The 21,996-nt window shown below is 40.8% G+C and overlaps 1 protein-coding gene across 1 annotated transcript in view; it reads right to left on the bottom strand.

The window, feature by feature from the left end:
- The window catches only part of CUBN (cubilin), a 1,111,275-nt gene that overhangs the window by 911,416 nt on the left and 177,863 nt on the right, over positions 1–21,996 (bottom strand). Inside the window, exons 18-19 of the mRNA XM_069211549.1 lie at positions 12,708–12,864; positions 7,749–7,927 (exon numbers count right to left, since the gene is read on the bottom strand). Coding sequence (XP_069067650.1) covers positions 7,749–7,927; positions 12,708–12,864 — 336 coding nt within the window. The remainder of the gene's footprint in view (positions 1–7,748; positions 7,928–12,707; positions 12,865–21,996) is intronic.

Genomic DNA, 21,996 nt, shown 5'->3' with positions numbered 1-21,996 from the left:
CGGTAGCCAATCTGCAGAGGTGCCCTCCTCTTGGGCTGCTGCTTGAGGGGCCCAGGACAGGTCAAGCTCAGGAAATAGATTTGAACCATCAGCAACAATTTCCAGCTATGACTACTGAGTGCCCAAGCTCACTATCAAATTTGGGCCTTCCGCCCAAGTCCCGTACAAGAAATTCTGTCAATACTAATGCATTACCTTCCCTGGGTGAGTTAGTTACAATCAATTTCCTCCCAGACTGTTGTCCATATGTAGTCTATTGGATAACGTCCCACCTCTGAATCCAGGCCAGCTCGAGCCCCCTAGAGTTTGAAGAATAAAGCTGTGCACTGGTTGGGCTGAAAACGTTTATTTCCACCAGATAGAGCACATCGAATTCTACTCCATGATAACTACAGGGAGGCTTTGAAGATAAGGAAGAAAGCTCTCCAGGAGGATGTCTGGCCATATTGGCTTTGGCTGCAAATATGAATGAAATAAGTTGTTTTGGGAGACAGTTAATTGCCCTTATTTGACTGATGAGCGTCCCCTGAGATTGGGACTTTTGTACCCTGTTCTGTGTGGGTGGATAATTTCTCTGAAGTTTTGAAGTGAAATAGTAGGATCGGTAGCTTAGTTGGGGATGAGTAGCTGAGGAATAGGAACCCCATCTACCTGAAAATTTCTATTAAGGTACTTCTAGCTCTCCATGATGGCTCTGGGGGTAGGGCTCTGGGCCTTGATGGGATGCTGGTAGATGTATTTGAATCAGCCACTAACTTATGGGGACCTATCCTTACAAGGGTGTTTAATACTGCAGCTGTTGGTGAGATTCCATCTTCATGGGGCTCTTCCATAAGTATCCCCATTAAAAAAAAAGGGGACAAATCGGATCCCAAAAACGACTGCCCAATTTCACCTTTGGACTCCTCTGTTAAGGTATTAAGCAGAATTTTGTTGTCAAGGCTGGAAGAGTAGACACAGGAGCATAATATTCTATCCCCTGCGCAAATTGGCTTTAGAAAGGGCTTGGGTACTATTGAGCAGTGTGTAAACCTGGACTTTCCGATTGGGAATTATACAAGGGCAAAAACAGGGCCTTTGTATCTTTGTTCTGTAGACCTAAGCAGTGCTTTTGATCTTGTTGAGCATACTTTTTTGTGATCTACATTGATAAATACTCAGGAGGTAGGATTACAGTTACTCAAGGATGCGCTTCTAACAAGACGTTTGTTACTTTAGTGTAATATTTGGGCAAAAGAGGGAACAAATTTTACTAAGCAGATCATTCAAGATTGTTTAACATTGGATAATGTTTTACGGATTCCTTGGTTAGCCTATATCGATTCTTCTTTTAATACCTTGTTTAAGCTATCTTACAAGTGCTTTCTCTCTCTAAAAAAACATTTAAGAATCCTCTCTGCAGTGTAGGATAGAACATAGGAGGGGTGCAGAAATTATTAAATCGACAGTTGGTGTTTATATGTCTTTTACCCCAGAGGAAGACTGTAAAAGTTATTAATTTTGTGTTACTAATATGGAGCTCCGCTTTGATTTGATAAGATTTAGATTGGGAATTGTGCACCATTTAGTGACGTTCCCTAAGATGAGGTTCTGTCCATCCGACATGGTTCCATGCCCAGGTGATGGGTGTAGTAAACAAAGCACAATGCACTTTATGCTGTTCTGTAAATATTATGTCCATTACAGGCCTTTCTATCTTAAACCCCTCCTCGTTGCCCATAATATCAGAACCCATCAAGCTGCTAAGAAGTTTCTATTTGCTTTAAATTACCATTTTCTGTGTGATAATGTTGCACTTTATATTTTAAAAGCTATTTATGTGAGGAAACGTATCATGTATTACCACGTAACTGTGCACAGAATTGGTATGCCACACATGGATTTGATTAGTCATTTTAGGAATATTTGAATTATTTATCCTTATGAACGTTTTATATTTCTGTGTATAAGAATGATTTTAAGGATTTGATTGATTTTAATGTTTTATTTATGTACTTTAATGGCTAATGAATATGCCAAATAAAGTTTATGAACCGAACCAAGTGGAGTGGCACAGAGTGGAGTGGCATTGAGTGGAGTGAGACAGAGTAGTGGCATACATTGGAATAGCATAGAGTTGAGTTACGTAAAGTGGAGATGCAAATATTGAAGTGGTATATGGTAAAATAGCATACACTGGATTCGGGTAGAGTGGAGTGGCTTACAGTTAAAATAGCGTAGAGTGGAGTGGTGAAGTGTGGAGAAGCATAGAGTGTAGTGTAGTACAGTGTAATAGAGTACAGTGGAGTAGGGTAGAGTGAAGGGCATCGAGTGGAGTGGCGAACATTGGATTAAGGTACAGTGTAGTGTAATGTCATCGACTGAGTAGCATGGCATAGAGTGGAGCGGCATAGAGTAGAATGGTGTACAGTGGAATAGGGTACAGTGTAGTATTGTAGAGTGTAGTGGTGTAGAGTGGAGAGGCATACAGTGGAGATGCATCCCATTGAGTATTGTGGAGCGGAATAAAGATGAGTGTTACTGGTGTACGGTGTAGTGATGTAAAGTAGAGTGGCTTATAGTGGAATAGTGTACACTAGAGGGGCATAGAATGGAGTGTCATACAGTGGAATAGGGTAGAGTTGATTGGCATACAGTAGAGTAGCGTACAGTGGAGTGCCATGGATTGGAGTCGCATAGAGTTGAGTGCCATAGACAGAGTGCCATAGAAAGGAGTGGCATACAGTGGAGTGGGACACAGTGGAGTGGCATAGAGTAGAGCGGCATAGAGTAGAGTGGCATTGAGTGGAGTGACATAGAGCTTAGTGGGGTAGAGTGGTGTGGCATAGAGTGCATCTGCATAGAGTGGAGTGGCATACATTGGAGTGACATAGAGTGGAATGACAAAGTGGAGTTTTGTACAGAGAAGTTGCATATAGTGGAATAGCATAGAGTGTATTGGCTTATAGTATACTAGCATACAGTGGAGTGGCGTAGACTTGAGTGTCGAACAATTGAGCAGCATACAGTAGAATAGCGTACAGTGGAGTGGTGTACAGTGCAGTGGTGTGCCCCGAAGTGTGTTAAAGTGGAGTGGCGTACAGAGGAACATGGTATAGTAGAGTGACAAAGTGGAGTGGCATAGAGTGCAGTAGCATACAGTGGATTGCTGTATACTGGAATAATGTTGAGTGTTACTGTCATACAGTGTAGTGACAGAGAGGAGTGGCATATAGTGGAATAGCATAGAGTAGTATGGGGTAGACTCAAGTGTTGTATAGTGGAATAGCATAGAGTGTAGTATGGTACAATGGATTGGCGCAGAGTAGAGTGGCCTAGAGTATAGTGCTGTGGAATGGAGTGAGGTACAGGGTACCAGCATACAGTGGATGGCCATAATGTGGAGTGGCATAGAGTGGAGTAGCACACAGTGGAGTGGTGTATAGTGCAGTAGTACACACTGAAGTGGCGTACGGTGGAGTGGCATAGAATGGAACAGCATAGAATATACTGTTGTAGAGTGGAACATGTACCGTGGAATAGCATACATTGGAATAGCATAGAGTGGAAGGGTGTAGATTGTATTGGCAGACACTAGAGTGTCATAAAATGGAGTGGTATAGAGTGCAATAGCGTACAGTGTAGTAGGGTAGAGTGTAGCAGTGTAGAGTTGATTGGCATAGAGTGGAGTGGCGTAGAGTGGAGTGGCGTAGAGTAGACTGCCATAGAGTGAAGTGGGGTAGAGTGGCATGGAGTATAACGGTTTAGAGTAAAGTGGAGTTGCATATAGTGAAGTGGAGTACAGTGTAATAGCGTAGAGTGGAGTGGTGAGACTGCAGAGGTATGGAGTGTAGGGATGTATAGTGGAGTGTGGTAATTGAAAAAGACATGAAAGTGTGTTAACGGATGTAGATGTTATGTGGCAGGAAATTAGATTATTTAGGGTAAATGGCAATTGTTGGTAGTATGTGTAAATAGTGTAAGTAGTGTTAAAGTAATAATTTTGAAAGTACTTAGTTATATATTGTCCCAATTTTTTGGCACCTCAGTATTCCAGAGGCAGTACTGTGGTACTATGTATATATTTTTTAAAATATTTTGAAACTTATATATATTTTTCTCTACCTATTACCACTTTGATACATTTAGAGAAACAATGATAAAGTGGTAATAGGTAGGGGGAAAATATCAAACCAAATACCTACATCTAAGGGCAAAACATAGAACACAGGCAAACTGTACCTAAAAACAACATGGCTGCCTTTAATTTTTGTGAAGGCAGTCATTAACCAATCACATAATGACTAGTCATTGTTATATACCGCAGGACTTCTATTAAATACCGCAACATTTCACAAAAATATAGTGGCAACAGGCATCACTAAGATAAAATACCTTGTAAATTACCAACCGACCTACTTAATGTCAAGAACCTCCATGAGAGGTGTGGGGGAGCAATAGGAGACCAAGTTGAGGGAGCATGTGGGTGAAATGTCTAGGCCACAGGGGCAAGAAGGAGTGTACAGGTTAGCAACAAAGTAGCTTGAAGCAGAGGGAGGAAAGAAAAACATAAAAAGCAGCAGAAAAAATTGGCTGTTGGAACCAATGGATGTGATGGGGTGAGAGGAGGAGGGAGCAATATGGAGCACATTTGGATGAGTATTTGAGGTGGAAATGAAGCACATAATTGTGAGAGCATGAAAACATAGCACTCTCCTGGAGTGCTGAAAGAAAAATAAATATCGTGTGAGCATGGAAGAGTACAAGAAATCAAATTAAAAAGATGGTAAAGAAGTTGGGCTCAAGGGGATGGAAGTATGCAAGAAGAGCTAGGAGCGACATGAAATAAAAAGCAAGTTAATGAGACTGACAAGAAAGCCAACCACTGGTAAGCAGGTGGCCAGGCCAAAGGACACTGTAAATTTTGGTATAGTACACAATAGGTCTTTCAACAAATGACAGCTAAAAGCTGAACGCTGCCTTAAGGCAAGACCTAAATATGATCCTTAACTTGTTCAATTTATTATTGTTACAAGTAAACCCTCTGTCCCTTGAGGACATAACATGCTCCAGACAACAAACCAATGCATGACCTATGCGACATCCTCAGAATTTTGTTATTGCATTCACATTGCTTAAACCCCTCAATACTGAATCATGCCTCACAATCAAATTCCCTTCAATCAAAATGATGGCCCTCTTTCGTGATTAAAAAAACACCTTGACCATTTGTGCGCCCTAGCACATCTTCACCACATATGACTCTTGGCCTCTGGTCTTTACCCTTTAAAAACACATTTACAATGTTTTGCTTCCTAACAGCATATTCAATGTTTATTTAAAAACAAAATCAGTCTAAGGTCCATAATATTTCAGTACTAGCTTACTAACCAATGATCTGAGTTGCTGAATACGAAGGCTACAACATTTGATTCACCTCATGTCTCCTTTGTCCACCATTCTACACAACCTGTTTCTTTAGCTCACTCCTGCCTCTTCTTTTTCATATTTGTTTTCTCTTTGTCCCTGTTTCCTTAACTTGCACTTTCTCCTTATTATCTCCCATACATGCCTTACGCTCTCTTACTCTGATTTTGAAAAATATGCTCTGGTCCCTGAAAAGATTACTGCCAGTGCTCACCGCCTGCAACCATCAAGACAGATTAAGCACTGAAGACAGAGAGTTAGCATTTACAACCAAATTGTTGAATGAATCTGCCAGAGATTGCCTCCGCCAGAATCCACAATTGCACCATCTTCTAGGAGTGCTAGTGGACCTTAAAACAGCCTTTGCATGCCAAAACCTCTGCTAGCGCTCATCCAACTCTACCAAGTTTGGTCACTGTAGAAAATCCCATGGCAAGTAACACGATTATGTGGCTGGCTCTGGTACCACTTCACCAGACAAAGGGAAGGGACAGCTAAAGATAGATGAGAATAAGGGGCCTTTGATGGCATGACTGGTCCCCATTTAGCAATAGTTTGCGTTTCCTTATTTGCTACTTCTTGTTAGTTGCGCTTGTTATTATGTTACTCCTATATTTATATTTATATGGTTTGTCGCCAATTGTAAATGATTTTTTGGGAATTTACTGATGTAGTCTAAATTGTAGTAGAGTTCCTCGTATCACAAGGGTCATTAAAATGTGACAGTTTATATCTCATCTTAATGAAAGAATTTATAGTAAAATATAGACGCTGCACTGACACACAATTTAAATGTGCATTTGTTTGTATTGGAGAGTTTGACGTAGGTGGCATTTGAATTAAATTACATGTTAGAAGGATTACATTGATATTTTAATGTAATTTAGATTCTAGACTAACAGTACATATTGAAACGATATTGGATTTCTAATGAATAATGAATTTAACATGCATGCAAAATTGGAAAAATGCGCTTCTCTGTTTTACTTAATGAAATGCATTAACAAAGCTTTTTTGTTTAAAATGAAATATATTATTCATATTAATGAAGTGTTATTAATGCTGAATTCATAAATTTGCATATTACGTGTGTTTTATTACAACGTATTAATTGAAAGTAATGTCATGATTTTTTGCATTAGCATAAGTAAGGCCTTTAGAACTTGGATTTTTGTGATCATGTTATGACTTATTTCCTTATGTGAACTTTCTTTTAGGTTATGTTCTCATGAGAAAACTAAAGTTTGGTAACAAACCCCATTATTGAGACATAGAGATAACGTATATTATTGCCCTTGGGAGTGGAACATTGAGGAACATGGACTGACATTGTATACAATTGCTTCAAACTTGTGTGCAGTCACACAGATGGAAGATATTCTCATGGAAAGCTTGAGAAAGAATGCATATGTTTGAACTTGGAGTTGTGTGATCGCTCATTATTGGATGATGTCCTTTTAACGTGAAATGGACTGATACCTTTGGCAAATCAGAATGTTTTGTGACTTTTGATATGAGAGTGCCGAGTTGGACTTCACTCAAATCACAGATGCTGTCCAGATGATTGCAGATGCTTTGCTGATGAAGAGTCCCTGAATGCTGAGCTACTTGGAGAGGTATCTTCCTCTCTACTTTGCCCCTTGAGATGTCCCTTTTTTCTTTTTCTTTTTTTTAACCCGCATGTGTTTGCCCCACACATGCATTACTCTGATATGGTTAACTGTAGGGTTTTCATTGCCCAGCCTAAATTATGACTCTGCTACATTAAATTGACTGATGATTGTTAACTCTGGGCAATGCATTATTTCTGTATCACAGACTTTGTAAAATATTTTTTTGTCATTCTTGAATGCTTGGTTTTGTTAATGTTAGTACACCTGAAGTAATTTTGTTGCCTTGGACAAACCTTTGTGATTATGTATCTTTACAATTTGGTACTGTGAATAGTCTACATGACTTTAAGTTTGTTTGTAGTAAAACTCCTTAAATTCATTTTTGAATGGAGTTTTCCTTCCATGGTGATACTGGTCATGGTGTTTAAATTAATTGGGTTTGTATTAAAATTGTGTTACCGGTTCTACCACACCACTAACTTGGTCCAAAGATCCATCCATCTCGATAAGCACTGATTCCTACAAAGGATGAAAATGCTCCAGCAGACCCAATCAAGTAACAGAAAACAAATCATGACAGATTTGTATGTCCCCATGAACTTATTCATATTATATTCACATGGCTGTGCATTGTTTTTTTCTTTTTCTATGATAATCATAATTAAATACAAAGTATGTGTTCCACATAAATGTATAGAATGATACAAGATGTTGTGATCCCAGCAGTACCTCTACATATCCAGAGCTGCAGTCAGTGAGGTTCCCCATGCTGAAACCAGTGAAGCTGAGGCGGACGACTTCTCCTTCAGGCTGGCTAATGATCCACTCACAGGTCTTACCATGGGGGTAAGCATTGGGGTAGTAAGGGGAGCGAATTACCCCCTCTCCGGATTGCACACCCCCACAGGCTGAAACATAAACACACAACAATTAGTAATATTTTCTTGTTAATCAGTGGGACTTTGCACTATGTTGAGACAATACTTAATAATACCTAATTTGTGCAGTTCGTGGTGAATGACATCTTATTTCTAAAACACCCAACAACTAACAAAGCTGGGAAGGTGAGACTAATGAAATATGTATATTTGTGTAGTGTGTGGTGGATCACTGGATGACTACTCAGTAGCAAATATGAAGCTACTTAGAAGCTTGGGGAAGTGGGACAAGGAGTTAATCAGGCGATGTCATTGTATACTGAAAGGTGTATGATGCCACTTCTGCTACCCCGGGAATTTTGCTCAATTGACATCCAAAGAAGGGTTTGGAACAGCCAACCTTTACAATCGCCTCATTAAATAAACAGTATATTCAAACTTCATAATTCTGTGCCTGGTATGCATGAAGGCAATTTTATGTTTACAGTGAAGGTACAGAATTGTGTGTATTGAATAATGAGTTACACAAATATTGTGGTAAGTTTATATGGGTAAGTATAGATTTTCTTTACTTAACTCCACGTATTTGTACCTTGAAAAAATATCTTTAACTTATATAAATAAGGAGTTCAGAATAGTAAATCTAAACATATCTATATGCACTTACCTCCTCGATATTTTGGTCCTTGTTGTTTTGGTTACAACATTCTTGTAACTCAATATTCAGTGTACAATATTCAGTACAAATAAATTTGCTTACTGTTGCAACCTAGCACCCTAGCTTGTAGGAGAGCACTAAACCTTTCGGAACAGGAGTACCAAAATAAGAATAAATGGGAAATGATTCTTTAAGTGAGGACCTATGATGACAAAGGGCCAAATTCACAAAAGTCTAGCCAAACATGATCTGTGCGTTACCTAAAGAATGTAGATTTTTTTCACGGCCTTCACATGCAGTGGGTATTCCCAGACAAGGAATTTAGAAGCAATGGTACTCACAGTACAAAAGTGCCTCTTTGATATTGAAGAGTGCCTATGCACCTCCATTAAAACTATTGAACCTCTGATGTAAAGTGTGGATGGTCACTTCAAATTAAAGAAGTGCAGGAAACAGGGGCGACTGCTGGTAGGAAGGGCTGGTGGGGCAGCGCAAGGAGCGGGGGCAAATAATTTATAAAAAAGAATACTTACCTGCTGTGCCACCTCTTCACAGCCGCTCCCGCCACCTTGGTGCTTCTGCCTTCCTCCCCTCCCCACCCAATCCAGATGCTTCTTTCATGCTTTTAGCATGAAAGAAGCGCCAAAATTGGCCTGAGTGGGCTGAAATGCTACTCATGGAGGGAGTGGGAGCCTGCAATTTGTCTTCACCCGGGTGTAAATTTCTAAGTGTGCATGTCAGTTTGGCAAGAGGAAAAAAGGGGCCAGAAATTACGACTCAGGGAGAGAAGGAGGAAGAGTGAGAGATAGAAGAGGAGGAAGAGAGAGAGAGACAGATGAGATAAGGAGGAGAATGTTAGTCGAAGGATGGAGATGAGAAAGGCATGGAGATAAAAAGAAGATAAGGAAGAATAGGTGGAATAGGGATGACAGGGACACATAAGCAGGGGCCCAGCTCTCATTAGTGCAGCAAGTGCAGTGATCCAAACCTTCAGGAAAGTGAATGACCCACTGCTCCCCGATTACATATCGATTTAATATCGAACCTGGGTCCATTTTCTTTTGGTTGTATAAGGGTTCAAGACAGCCAGGCTATGCCAATGACATTGAACAAGCCACTTGGTATTAGTAAATCATCAATACTCATTCTCTTGCCCCTATACTGAACCATATTTAATGTTAGTATGAAAGTACACAGCACTCTAAAATCAGGCTGCTACAAGAGAATGTACTAGCAGAGTAACATATCAGGCCAGTTATGCAGCAAAGTGGCAAGATGTAATTGTCAATTCTGCAAGATGAAAACTGAAGATTAAATGCAGGGGTACCTCCATGATGCAATTGAGATTTAAAAGGACAGGTGTCTGTGGGGCATCAAACACTGTAAAATAGTGCTTTGGATGGGCAGATTCTCTGAGGCGCTGAGTACCTGCACGTATTGCCTCTGATAAGTACTGTGCCACCACTTCTCAGCAGAGATGCATTGTTATAGTAAGAGAGTACAGGCACTTTTCTTTAGGAAACAAGTATTCTATCTAGGGTACATAGTACCTGCACTTACGTGCATCCATCTGAAGCACTGCTGTCATTTCTTTTGTTTTTAATATGTTCTGTACTAAGGGTTGCTGCTTTCATTGAGACTGCTAGGCCTCTAGTACCCCTAGCAAACTTAAACCATATTTTTGTTTGCACTTTGTTTGCATTTAGTGGTTGAGGCAGTGTGTGTTGGTGGTACTGGAATTTGCAGAGAACTAGACCTCTGGTTGATATCATGTTAGAGTCGTATCATAACTACCACAAAGTTTCAGCATTCTGAAGAAAGTAAAGATCAAGGGATTAAGGGAGAGGTGGGTTTTACCACTGAGACTGGAGGTTATGCTGGTTCCTACTTCTACTGAATATCTTCCGGGGGATAAGGAATCATCTATCTCATCAGGCAGCGCAAGTGCTGGGACTCATTGATTAAGGATCTGATTTAGTCTTTTAGGGCACAATTCACAAAGCTATTTCCACTCCTAAACCACAATAGGTGCACAAATACCTCAATTTTTGATACTTTTTTAAAGATAAGGTTTGTATTCAGAAAATATGAATCTTCACCCGCATTGTTATTTACTCAGTTTTAGTATTATACAAATGTGGTTTACCATTTCCTGGCAGTAAGCCTCTTCAAATAGGTGAGGATGTGCATATTTTAATGGGACCATCTGCTAAACTAGGTAAAAATCTGCAAACTCACAAGTTTGAGGGTGTTTACAATCATTTGTAGGCAATTTCCCACCCCGAACACAAAAGTAAATTTGTACTTAGGGGGTTGGTGGAAGCCATTTCTTCAAAGGGAAAATTATCCTTGTGAAGAAAAAAAAAGGTATAAGTGCAAAGAAGTTGCACTTCAACACGTAACTTGCATATATTTACATATATGTGGTAAAACATGTGAGTAGAAAAAGATTCACAAAAGAATTCCATAAATAATCCAGGGACTCTATTACTGTTGCAGATTGCCAAGGGTAGTTAGTTATGGAATACCTTGTGGATTTCACGATTGCCAAAAACTTACTCCAAACCTAGTTGGAAATTCACAGAGTAAATTTTCAATTACATTTATTGTGACTTGAGCCCAAGAACAATAATTGTTTCTTAATAGGCACAGTAAAACACCAAAATGCACTAGTAATAAGGCACACAGGATACTTTCATGTATGTGATAGAGTACCTATCCACCTATTGGCCGATGATCATCAGGAGGAAGGAGCCAGTATAATTAGGTGGCCGGTGAGGAATGCACCTTGGTGTATTTGTGACTAAATAGGGGTTCATGAGCCCTCCCTCCATGGGGCCCAGATGACCCTGAATTAGGGTACCTAGGGACCTAGGAATGTAGGGTGATGACACAGTGGCATTGTAAGGTATATATGCTACCAGAGGATCCAATGTCTGTCCTGGCGAATGCTGTGGATTCTGTTGAGCCACTAGGCAGAAACATGTTGACGTTCACTGTAGCTGGGGTACTAGATGCCCTATTCCCCACGTTTAGTTTTTAATACAAAGTGGCACACCATAGAGTATAAATGCTAGACTGTCACATATCCATATTCAGTAATAAGTGTCTCCCAGATTTCAGGGTGTAGGCCTGTTCTTCCTTAAACCAGGTTTTTGAACAGCCTGAGGAGTCCTATGATGAAGCATGACACCTGGTGGTGTGTGAGGACATAGGGGGTAACCGCCTGGCGGGAACCGCCGAATGACCGCACCGCGGTCTAAAGACCGCAGCGGCCATTCTGTGTTTCCCGCTGGGCTGGCGGGCGACCGCCAGAAGGCCGGCCGCCAGCCCAGCGGGAAACCCCTTCCCACGAGGAAGCCGGCTCCGAATGGAGCCGGCGGAGTGGGAAGGGTGCGACGGGTGCAGTAGCACCCGTCGCGAATTTCAGTGTCTGCTATGCAGACACTGAAATTCAAAGTGGGGCCCGCTTACGGGGGCCCCTGCAGTGCCCATGCCATTGGCATGGGCACTGCAGAGGCCCCCAGGGGCCCCACGACACCCCTCACCGCCATCCTGTTCCTGGCGGTCGGAACCGCCAGGAACAGGATGGCGGTGAGGGGGTCGGAATCCCTTGCTGCGCCGCCATGGGGGATTCCTCAGGGCAGCAGAAAACCGGCGGGAGACCGGCGGTTTTCCTGTTCTGACCGCGGCCAAACCGCTGCGGTCAGAATGCCCTGCGGGGCACCGCCAGCCTGTTGGCGGTGCTCCCGCCGACCCCGGCCCCTGCGGTCAATGACCGCCGGGGTCGGAATGACCCCCATAGTGTCACATTTTTGTGTATGTCTAGGGGTAGGCTGGTATAACATGAATACTTTGCATAAAGTGATAGATTAGAGAAAAAAAAAACACTCAGATTGTTTTTTTTGTATAACAGGTTCTATCTGGAGGCCAGCTCACCCGTGAGGCCCCGTAGTCTTTGGTTCTCTACCGTGAATGCTTTCCATGGTTATTATGATTTGATGATTAGTGAATTGAATTAGCTGGACAGACTGAAAGATGCATAACAACTGATGAGGGGGTTAATGTTATAACTAAATCATCATTTATACAAAAAGAATAATGCTGCCATAACAACAGAACAGCCATAAGTATGTTGATGATGTTGCTTACCAATTTGATAGATTGCCCTGAATCTGGCTTTTGTTACAGAAGTGTCAGACTTAAATCTGACCCATAGATTGTTGGAACTTGAAGTGATAGAGGCAGGAATTGTACTGTTGCAGTATTTCCCGAACAATGGACTTGTTTCACTTGCACCATCTCGAACCTGAAAACACAATCACAATGAATCAGAAGGGAAACAGATGATGTGGGATAATAAGGCTCGAACATTTGCTTATCTCAAGGTAATTTCACCATGAGATAACATCTAGAAGCCATTTTTATTTGACTGTAAGAAAAGATGAAGCACCCAGGCATAGTGTGAAACTCTGCTAATGATGTTAAATTGACAATATGTTATGCATATATAATTAGAGCAAAATCTGGTTTGTTAAATGTTAAGTTGTACTTTTCTGGCTCCTCTCATTCCTCATTTCACATCAGTCATTAACTTTTTAAGAACCGATTTGTCAAATTATATTTCTCTTGAATGTGAAAAAGGGACAAATGTCCAAACTCATTCATAAGATACTAAACCCTCAAATTAACTTTATTTTCTTTGCCCAACCTAAGCAAACAAATCTTAATGTCTCAAAAAACTAGTTCTTCATGGAAGCATTTGCAATTGCAATTCCATTTATATAGCACTTATGTGACAAGGCGTTGAAGCACTTTGGCGAAAATATGGCCTAGTGTACCCAGCAAAAAATAAAGCAACTTCAAATGCACTTGTATAAAACAAAATATTTCGGAGAGAAAATGCATTCATCTTACTCCCAATCGTTAACCAAACTGAACATTTCTTCTTCCACCAACTTCATCCTACCAGTTGTTCTGTACATCTGATGCTATCATGTTGTTACCCTGACCATCTCTCCAGTAACCCATCTCCAGGCACCCATATTCACTTAAACTTAACCTTCCTGTATGGACGCATGTCTGAAATCCTTAAAGATGCATATGTACATTTATACATACACTTATCCTATTATATGATTCAGAAACCCTAATCAAGGAATACAATACTCTGAATGGGGAGGTGCCACTCTTGCATACCAAGGGGCCAAGCTATGGAACTCTATTCCCACTGGCTTGCGTATGACAACCAATGAATGTAACTTCCGGAAGTCCCTAAAAACTTGGTTGTTTTAGGTGTAGGGTACTCTCTCTCTGTCTGTACTGGTCCGTAGTCCTCTAGCGCTGGGAAGCCTATTGGTAGCCATGCGCTTTATAAATAATATAATATAATATAATATAATATAATATAATATAATATAATATAATATAATATAATATAATATAATATAGTATATTTGATAAATAACAACTCCTGATCAACTTATCACAATATAATAGCTAGCCCATTCTAAATTTGACACGTATCATTAATATTATTTTTAAGTTTTAAAATCTATAAATTGAATTCAAAATGTGATTAAGCTGAATTCACCAGCAAGTAGTGCAGCAATCATGCCAGTGAAGTCATCTTACAAAAATATTATCTCAACCATCCTTGTTTAGAACATCAATTCACAAACCTACAAATATTTGACATAATCTTCTGCAGAAATTAAAGCCTTGCAGACTCTTCTAGTCAATTATCTAATATCTTAACTAAGCAGACAGTGTGTCCTCAGACATACAACATTTATCAGATTCCACTGTTCCATTGCTATTTTTGGATAAGTGTTTTTCCAGTGTGTCATTAACACAAAACTTGCAACAATTGTGGCCTGCTTAGGGCCTGATTTAGAACTTGACGTATCAATTCAACAAAATGCCAGGGGTTGCAGAAGTGACATCACACGCTATTTCTTCTTTACTTTCACTCACACATAAACGTTTACACAAGCACATATTCACTCATACACACACTCTTTCACATAAGCACTCTCTCACCCGTAAGCATGCACACAACATACATTTAAAATTGTTTTTTCCTTTCTGACCCATTTTTTACAAATCTTTTGGTCCTTTCTTATCAGAATCCTAGCAGAGGTTGTCTAGGTCTAAAAAATATTTCCTTTACATTTACCTCTATTAGGTCGTTTTCAAAAATGACCTAATAGAGGAAAAAAGAAGCTCATAGTTTCCCTCTGCAATTATTTTTATAAATATTTAGAAACATACAATGTTTTCCACTTCATTTAGCACTACAACTCCTCAAATGAAATCAGATTTCCTAAGAAAAAAAGTGTGTCAATATCACTAACAACATTGTTTCTGTAGGATAATCTATGAAGGGTATTGAAATAGTATCTATATTCAGCGATGCACTATGAACTCCCTCTTTGGGGGTGGAACTGGCTAAACATCTGCTTGCAGCCGAGAAACACCAATATTTTTCATCTTTTTTCAACACAATAGTGAGTGTCATGCCACTCACTCAGTTCTGTAGCCCAAAGAAAACCATTAACCATTGATCCTCAGGTAGAAACATTGTTTCAAATAATTCTGTTTTCCTAGAAAGAAATATGAGCATTACCATATACCACACATGACATATTGGAGAGAGTAATAGAACATTGACGTTCTCTAAAACAAAATGCTCTAACTTTTCTCATACCACAATCACAAAATATCTAAATTTGCTTGTACCTTTAATAGCGTCAGGAACCATCTTTTTTCCTGGGGCCACCTCATAGATTAAATTTTAGCACACGTTGATCTTATATCCTCCCACAACTGAAAATTCATTTAGAATACATAGAAATGTAGAACATTCCTTTGCAAAATGCTGTGAAAAATCAACAGTCTGTACATAATACTAATTTGCTGTAATTACCTTCTAATGAAATGGCCCACACCTGGTTCTTCGCTTAAAAGATTGCAGGAAGTTTCACACAAACAAATCAAAACAGTAGGCATAAGCAACATCCAAGGCATTTACCTCACAAGATACCAACCTCAACAACTCTCAGCTAGCAATCATTCTACCACATAAACTTATTGACAACCTACCCAACATGTCCCAGAGGGAATCCTAAGAAAATGGTTCAAATGACTTCTTAACATGAATAAAGAATGCAAATAAAATTGCCTCTTTAGAGTGAGATTAAGAGTATCTGGGTAGTTTGGTCTCAAGCAGGAATAACCCCTTTCTGTTCACAGCTAATTAATCATGAAGGCTCTTTTTTTTAAAGTACATGATCTGTTAATATTTGTTTTTCTGTATTTTAAAGTGGAAAATGAGGGGAGTGTTTTGTAGGGGTGTATGGTACTTGTGGAATTCTACTAAGTTAGATAAATACTCTGCAGGATTACATGGAGTTTTGTCAACGGGCGGAAATCGGCACGTCCCACTGCTCCTGGTGTGATTTAGCATTGGTAGCAAGGTCCACACTTAAAAATCAGTACAACCAGCAACACGCAGTGCACCAGAGGGCGCAGCTGCTCGAGTTGATTTTGCTGCCGCTTCATTTAATATATGACTTGCGCAACAGCCTTCTGACTATGAACGATTGCAAATGCTTGCAAACCACACATGTTAGAAAAATCTTGCCGGATGTCCTCTTAGTGTCCAGAAATTGCACTTCGGGATGCCAAATCTCACTCACACTCACCAATTTACCATTCTGGAGCCACATTCAAGAATAAATTCAGCCATGTAGTGATTGCCAGAATTTGGCTGTATACCAATGTTACAAGAGTACCATGGAGTTGCCAAAATTCTGCCAATTCCAAGGGCAGAACATAATATTCCTCCCACCCCTAGTGTTTTACATGATGAGCAATATTGTTCTTTTACACTAAGAGGAAATAGCTGGCCTATAAGTTTCTCGCTTCCAGGAAACAGCTGAATTTTCACATCTTTCCTTGCATCTGGATTGGTCAATTTCTTGGTGTAGCTTTCTGGGCCTCTCTCACACAGCAATGATTCCTGGCTGTGATTCTCTTTTTATCTCAGTAGGGCACAAAGTATCCTTTTTCACTGGGAGTCAGTTTCACTCAGGTTTCCTCATCACCAAAATCAGATATGTTAATACCCCATTGTCTCCTACCCAGCACCACAGAGGCGTTTACCGCCAATAAATTATGTTGTGCATCTGTTGTTACCCTGGAAAGCGAACTTCTTTCTTTCTATCTTTCTTTCTTTCTTTCTTTCTTTCTTTCTTTCTTTCTTTCTTTCTTTCTTTCTTTCTTTCTTTCTTTCTTTCTTTCTTTCTTCCTTCCTTCCTTTAGTTTTTTTCTTTCTTTCTCCCTTTTTACCCCTCTGTCCTCCTCCCTCCCTCCTCTTTGACCTCTGCATTAAAAAGGGTGATCCAATAATGGATTAGAAGTACTTGAGCTGGTTCCCTCAAGGACATCACTATCTTCTGAGGAATGCAGTAAATCCCACTTTAGTGTGTGTGATTGGAAGGTGGCACTGGAAAATGGGTTTGTTATAAATACTCATCCAACAAACAAGAATGTATTTTCTCTTTACTATAGGAGAATATTTGTTGTGGTGGCTATCCTACTGATAAAGATTCGTATAAGGTGTGTTGGGATTCATCATGAGATGGTGGTGATGAGGGCAGCATTAGAAGGAGGTGTAACTCACCGTACTTATCATCCACAAAAAGAGGAGCCATGTAGAAAGAGTGAGAGAGCAAAACAAGACAAGCAAAAATAATGCTGCCAACAAAAAACAGAATTCAGCTAACAAAAGAAGGTAAAACAAATGTATTGGTGAAGTACAAGAAAAGACTAAAATAAGGAAATTAAAATGAACCGAACAAATTCTTAGTTTCATATAATCAAAATGCAATCTCAATCGGGGTACAAGGAAAATAATGTTTTTGTAATATGATTTTATACTGACTTCATTATTTCCAGCAGCTAAACAACTATTGGCATAGTTAAAAAAAAAAAAAAAAATGACCATGTACAGGAATGATGTCTGGACAGTGAAACACCCTTTGTTGTGTCAATACCTGATGTTTTTGGTGACCCCCAAATTGACTCCATTGTATTGGAATCTGGTCATCGTACGAAAGTGCCCCTTTTTTTACATGGTCACCCCAGTGCTTAATTTGTATATAAAAACATGCCAGTGTCCAGAGCTCTCTTCTGAAACATGCTGCTGCTACGATTAAACATGCAAACTCGGAATACTGAGGCAGGGTAATCCTGAAACTATCTCGGGCCCCTTTAATCCAATTATAATGACTCCCTCCTGCCTCTTCAGTGCCTCTTGCAGCTTTCTCCCTGAGGGATGCTTTTTCGTTTTTCTCTTCCTCTGTCTTTCCCATATGTGTCTCTTGCTCGCAGTAAATGCTTGAGGCAGAAAAATAAATGCCGGCACTCAAAAATAAGTGCTGGTGCCCTGCACCAGAAACCACTGGCTCAAATTAAGCACTGAGTCACCCCCACTTTTTACCTGGTATTCGATGCAATTTTGACTGAAAGTGCACTAGGTTCCTGCTAACTAGGTCCCCAGTGCCAGATCTCTTTCCTTAAAACTATGCAATTGTTTCCCAATTGGCAATACTTTTGGCCCCACTGTAAGTCCCTTGTAAATAGTACCCCTGGTACCTAGGGCCTGGGTACCAAAGAGGAACTCCAAAAGCTGCAGCGTGTATTGTGCCACCCTCAGTGCCACCCTCAGGGACCCCTCACCCATTGCAGACTGCATGGTTTGATGCTGTTAAAAGTGAAAACTGGACATAGCTCACAGCCTGTGTGACATGTTCGCTAACACTGCATGCAATAAATGTAACTCACCCCTACAGCAGGCCTTGCAGCCCTAAGGCAGGATGCATTATATTATATGTGAGGACATATCTGCACGAGCAGATATGTCCGTGCTATGTCTTTGTCGATTCATAGACATAGTGAGTGAACAGGAAAGCCAGTTTTAAGTACATGTGCTGGCCACTGGTCAATATGAGTTCCCCAGCTACATGATGGCTTCACTGAGAATAGTATCAAACACCTCATAATAATCAACCCTCACAGATGCCAGTGATTGACTTATTAGTACAGACATCCAGAGGGCACCTTAGAGGAGCCCCCTGAAAAGCTACTATTTACCCGTGTGTGAATTGACCAGTTTTAGCAAGCCTGCCACCAACAGACATGGGTCTGACCCCACAGGGGTGAGAGCCTTTGCTCTCAGGGTGGCAGGCCTGCTCTGGAGAGAGGTGTTTACACACACATCTCAGCAGAATGACTTGCAATTCTGCATTCCCAGGCTGGGGGCTTCAAAGAAACCCACCAACCCTTGGTATGCAGATCTGGCTTCACTCACAGGAGAGATGCCGACCTCTCCTCCCCCACCCCGCCCCAGGGCCCATTTGGCACTGGGACAGCAAGAAAAGCCTGGGAGGCCTCTCTGCCTCCCACAAACACCCAGGAATCTTGCAGGCCCCCCAAGACAATTGAGAGAACTCCGGACCACAGAAAACAGGACACCTGAAAGCCCCACTGCACTTGTGCCGCCTAGCCTGAGTTGAAGTGGACCAACAGTGCCAACGTGATCCCCGAGTCCTCCAGAGACAAAGTCCACCTTGGACTTGCCCACTATGGACTCACTGGCGTTGCCTACAGTCTCTGCCCGCAGGCCCCCTCAACCACAAGTGCTCCAGTGAAGAAAACCTGATACCCCAGGGCACCTCTGCACCCGTCGCCCCTGGCCCGTGGAGAAGAGGACTGAAGGTGTCCCCTCATTGTTGGAAATCTCAAGATTGAAACCCCCTTGTTGGTTCCTTCCGACTGGATCTCCAGTCCTCACCTGCAGCATCTTTTCAACCAGACTGATTTCCATAGAGCAACATTTAGCACCCAACGCAGTACTACACCTCTCCACAGGGCCGCCCCAGTGCCGCCAGGTGTGACCTGTTGATGTGTTCCTGACCCTTGCCCACTACTTTCCTAAGGTCCAGGAGACTGACCTTGTAAGTCGCTGTATTGTACCTGTTTTGGTGTCTTATTTTTCCCTCCAAGGATAACACTGCAGCTTCCAAAAATTGCAATGTTGACTTTCCAAAATTGGAAAGATTTTTCTTGCAAAATGTACTTACCTGATCGTAATGATTCTGGTGCCAAAGCATATATAAAGATACTTGTTATTTTGGTAAATTGGTGTGAAGCTCCTTCTCGAGTCATGTGTCTCATTTATTGACAGTGTGTGTATTTGCAGATGTCTAACACTCCTCTCTGAGAAGCCTAAAGCTGCTCGACCACACTACCCCCCTAAAAGAGCACCTTGAGATTGCTAGAGCAAGCCCCTGTCCGCTAGTAAGGGAATCCCTGGACTCTGCATGATATATCTCATTTTTATATATCATATAAAGAGCCAGTTTTCTACAGTCATGCCTTTACCTCTTTTGAAGATCAAATCAGAGTTGAACTTTTTTCAGTGTGGAAAAACAACTATTTTCAGACAGGATATTTTCCGTAATTGATATTCCTAACCAATGCAGTTAAAAGCAGTGGAAATGTATATACAACGAGGGATAATTGTACCTCCAGCTCTAAACCGGAGGAGCGGATTACACATCCGGCCTTTGTTTTTCTTGTCTGCAAAGGGTCTTATTTTAGTAAATGCCAAATCCAGACAGTGGTTTTCCTACAGCTCATGGAATTGATGTTGATGTGATATTGGTTTTATTCCCCTACTGAGTTATCTCACTTGTATTTCAGTAAGGGCCAAATTAAAATAGAAGAGATCCAAGCAGATTAACAAAGAGCACCGGTCCGAGAATATACCGTTAGTGGGACTCATTCAGTAACCTGCGGCACAACGAGGCTTGATGGCAGTTTTATCACTGCACTGCAGCAGGCGAAGGACGCTACTCGGAAAGGAGATACATCAAAATACTCCTTTCTGGATGGCTCTACTCAGTAATAAATTTCGATAATAATTTTTTTTTTAAAGTTCACTTATGTCAGAGGATAAACTCATAACGGCTACAAACATGGAGACAGGTGTCAGTGGGGCGCATATGTAGGTTTGTTGGGCCTTCATCCATCACCCCCTGTATTTTTATGGAACTATGGGCCATATGTACGAACACATTGTCCCATTGACACAGAATGGGAAAACCCCTTTGGTACATCTGGCCCTATGTGCTTCCTTTGGTTGATTAAAAACATAAACTCTTGTGGGAAAAAAAAAAAAAAACTTCAAAATTAGGGACGGTGGATACCTGTTCTTTTGATCTATATTTAAGGATAATGTGCACAGGTGTAAATTTAGACAGATTTTAAAACTTGAGGATGTGTTAAATTGGAGTTATTCAGAATTCCTTGTCATGGCAAGGTTCACACACCCAGCCACACAAATATGAATTAAAAGTGCCAAGAACTCACGTCAGTGCCTGTAACTCAGGGGCATTGAGCCACCATCAATGGTATATGGCCCAAGGCTGATGGCTTTTTCAAAAGATAAGTGAAAGGGACCGAATATTGTCTAAGGAGTCTGATGCAGGGACTGCTGAATTCTAATGCTTCCTACTGTTGACATCATCGCATGCATGCCTCTTTCTTCAACCAACCCTCACTTCCCATCTCTCACTCTTGCAGATTATTTTTCACCTGTGCTTCATTCTTTTGTCATCATGTTCCTACCCCTCTCTTTCTTATAATTTCTCCCTTATCTCCACTTCTCTCTCTTGCTCTGTTTCGGAATAAAAAAATAAGTCTCGGTTGCGGTGCGCATAAATTAGATCAGGTGTTCTTCGCCTGTAAACACCACCACACATCAAGCATCATATACAGACGTTCATATAAGTATCAGCTCGGTGACAGAACAGTCTGTAGATGTGTAAACCATACCCATCCTCTGAGAATCATTAACCCTGATGCTGGCCACATGAAGCCAACAGCAGTTTTCAACAATTCAGAAACTGTCAACCCCAAATAAAGAGGCCCTTTAATGCCACTGAAAACCTGGGCCATTATGTGTCAATATATTTCTCCACAGACTCAGAATGGATTAAAACTTCTGATACAGCAAGCCCATGATTTTGTTATGAGAACCTAAGAAAAATACTAAACGCAGACTGTATAAATTCCATATTCTTCTTGCCAACACTTCACTTATTGAAAACTATGGGCCTGATTTAGATGTTGGTGGATGAGTTACTACATCACAACAGTGACAGATATCCCATCCGACGAAATCTAAATCCCATAGGATATAATGGGATTTAGATTTCGGGGAACGAGATATCCATCACCGTTGTAATGGAGTAACTTATCCGCCAATATCTAAATCAGGCTGCACAAACGTGACAGATTTCCCATTTTGTGAATTATGATCGCCATAAGCTATTATGGGATCGTAATACGTAGGACTAGATATCCATCATGT

The sequence above is a fragment of the Pleurodeles waltl genome, chromosome 10 (assembly GCF_031143425.1).
Source record: "Pleurodeles waltl isolate 20211129_DDA chromosome 10, aPleWal1.hap1.20221129, whole genome shotgun sequence".
Lineage (NCBI taxonomy): Eukaryota > Metazoa > Chordata > Amphibia > Caudata > Salamandridae > Pleurodeles > Pleurodeles waltl.
Note: the sequence above shows the minus strand (reverse complement) of the source record. Positions and strands in the feature narration are given on the sequence as shown.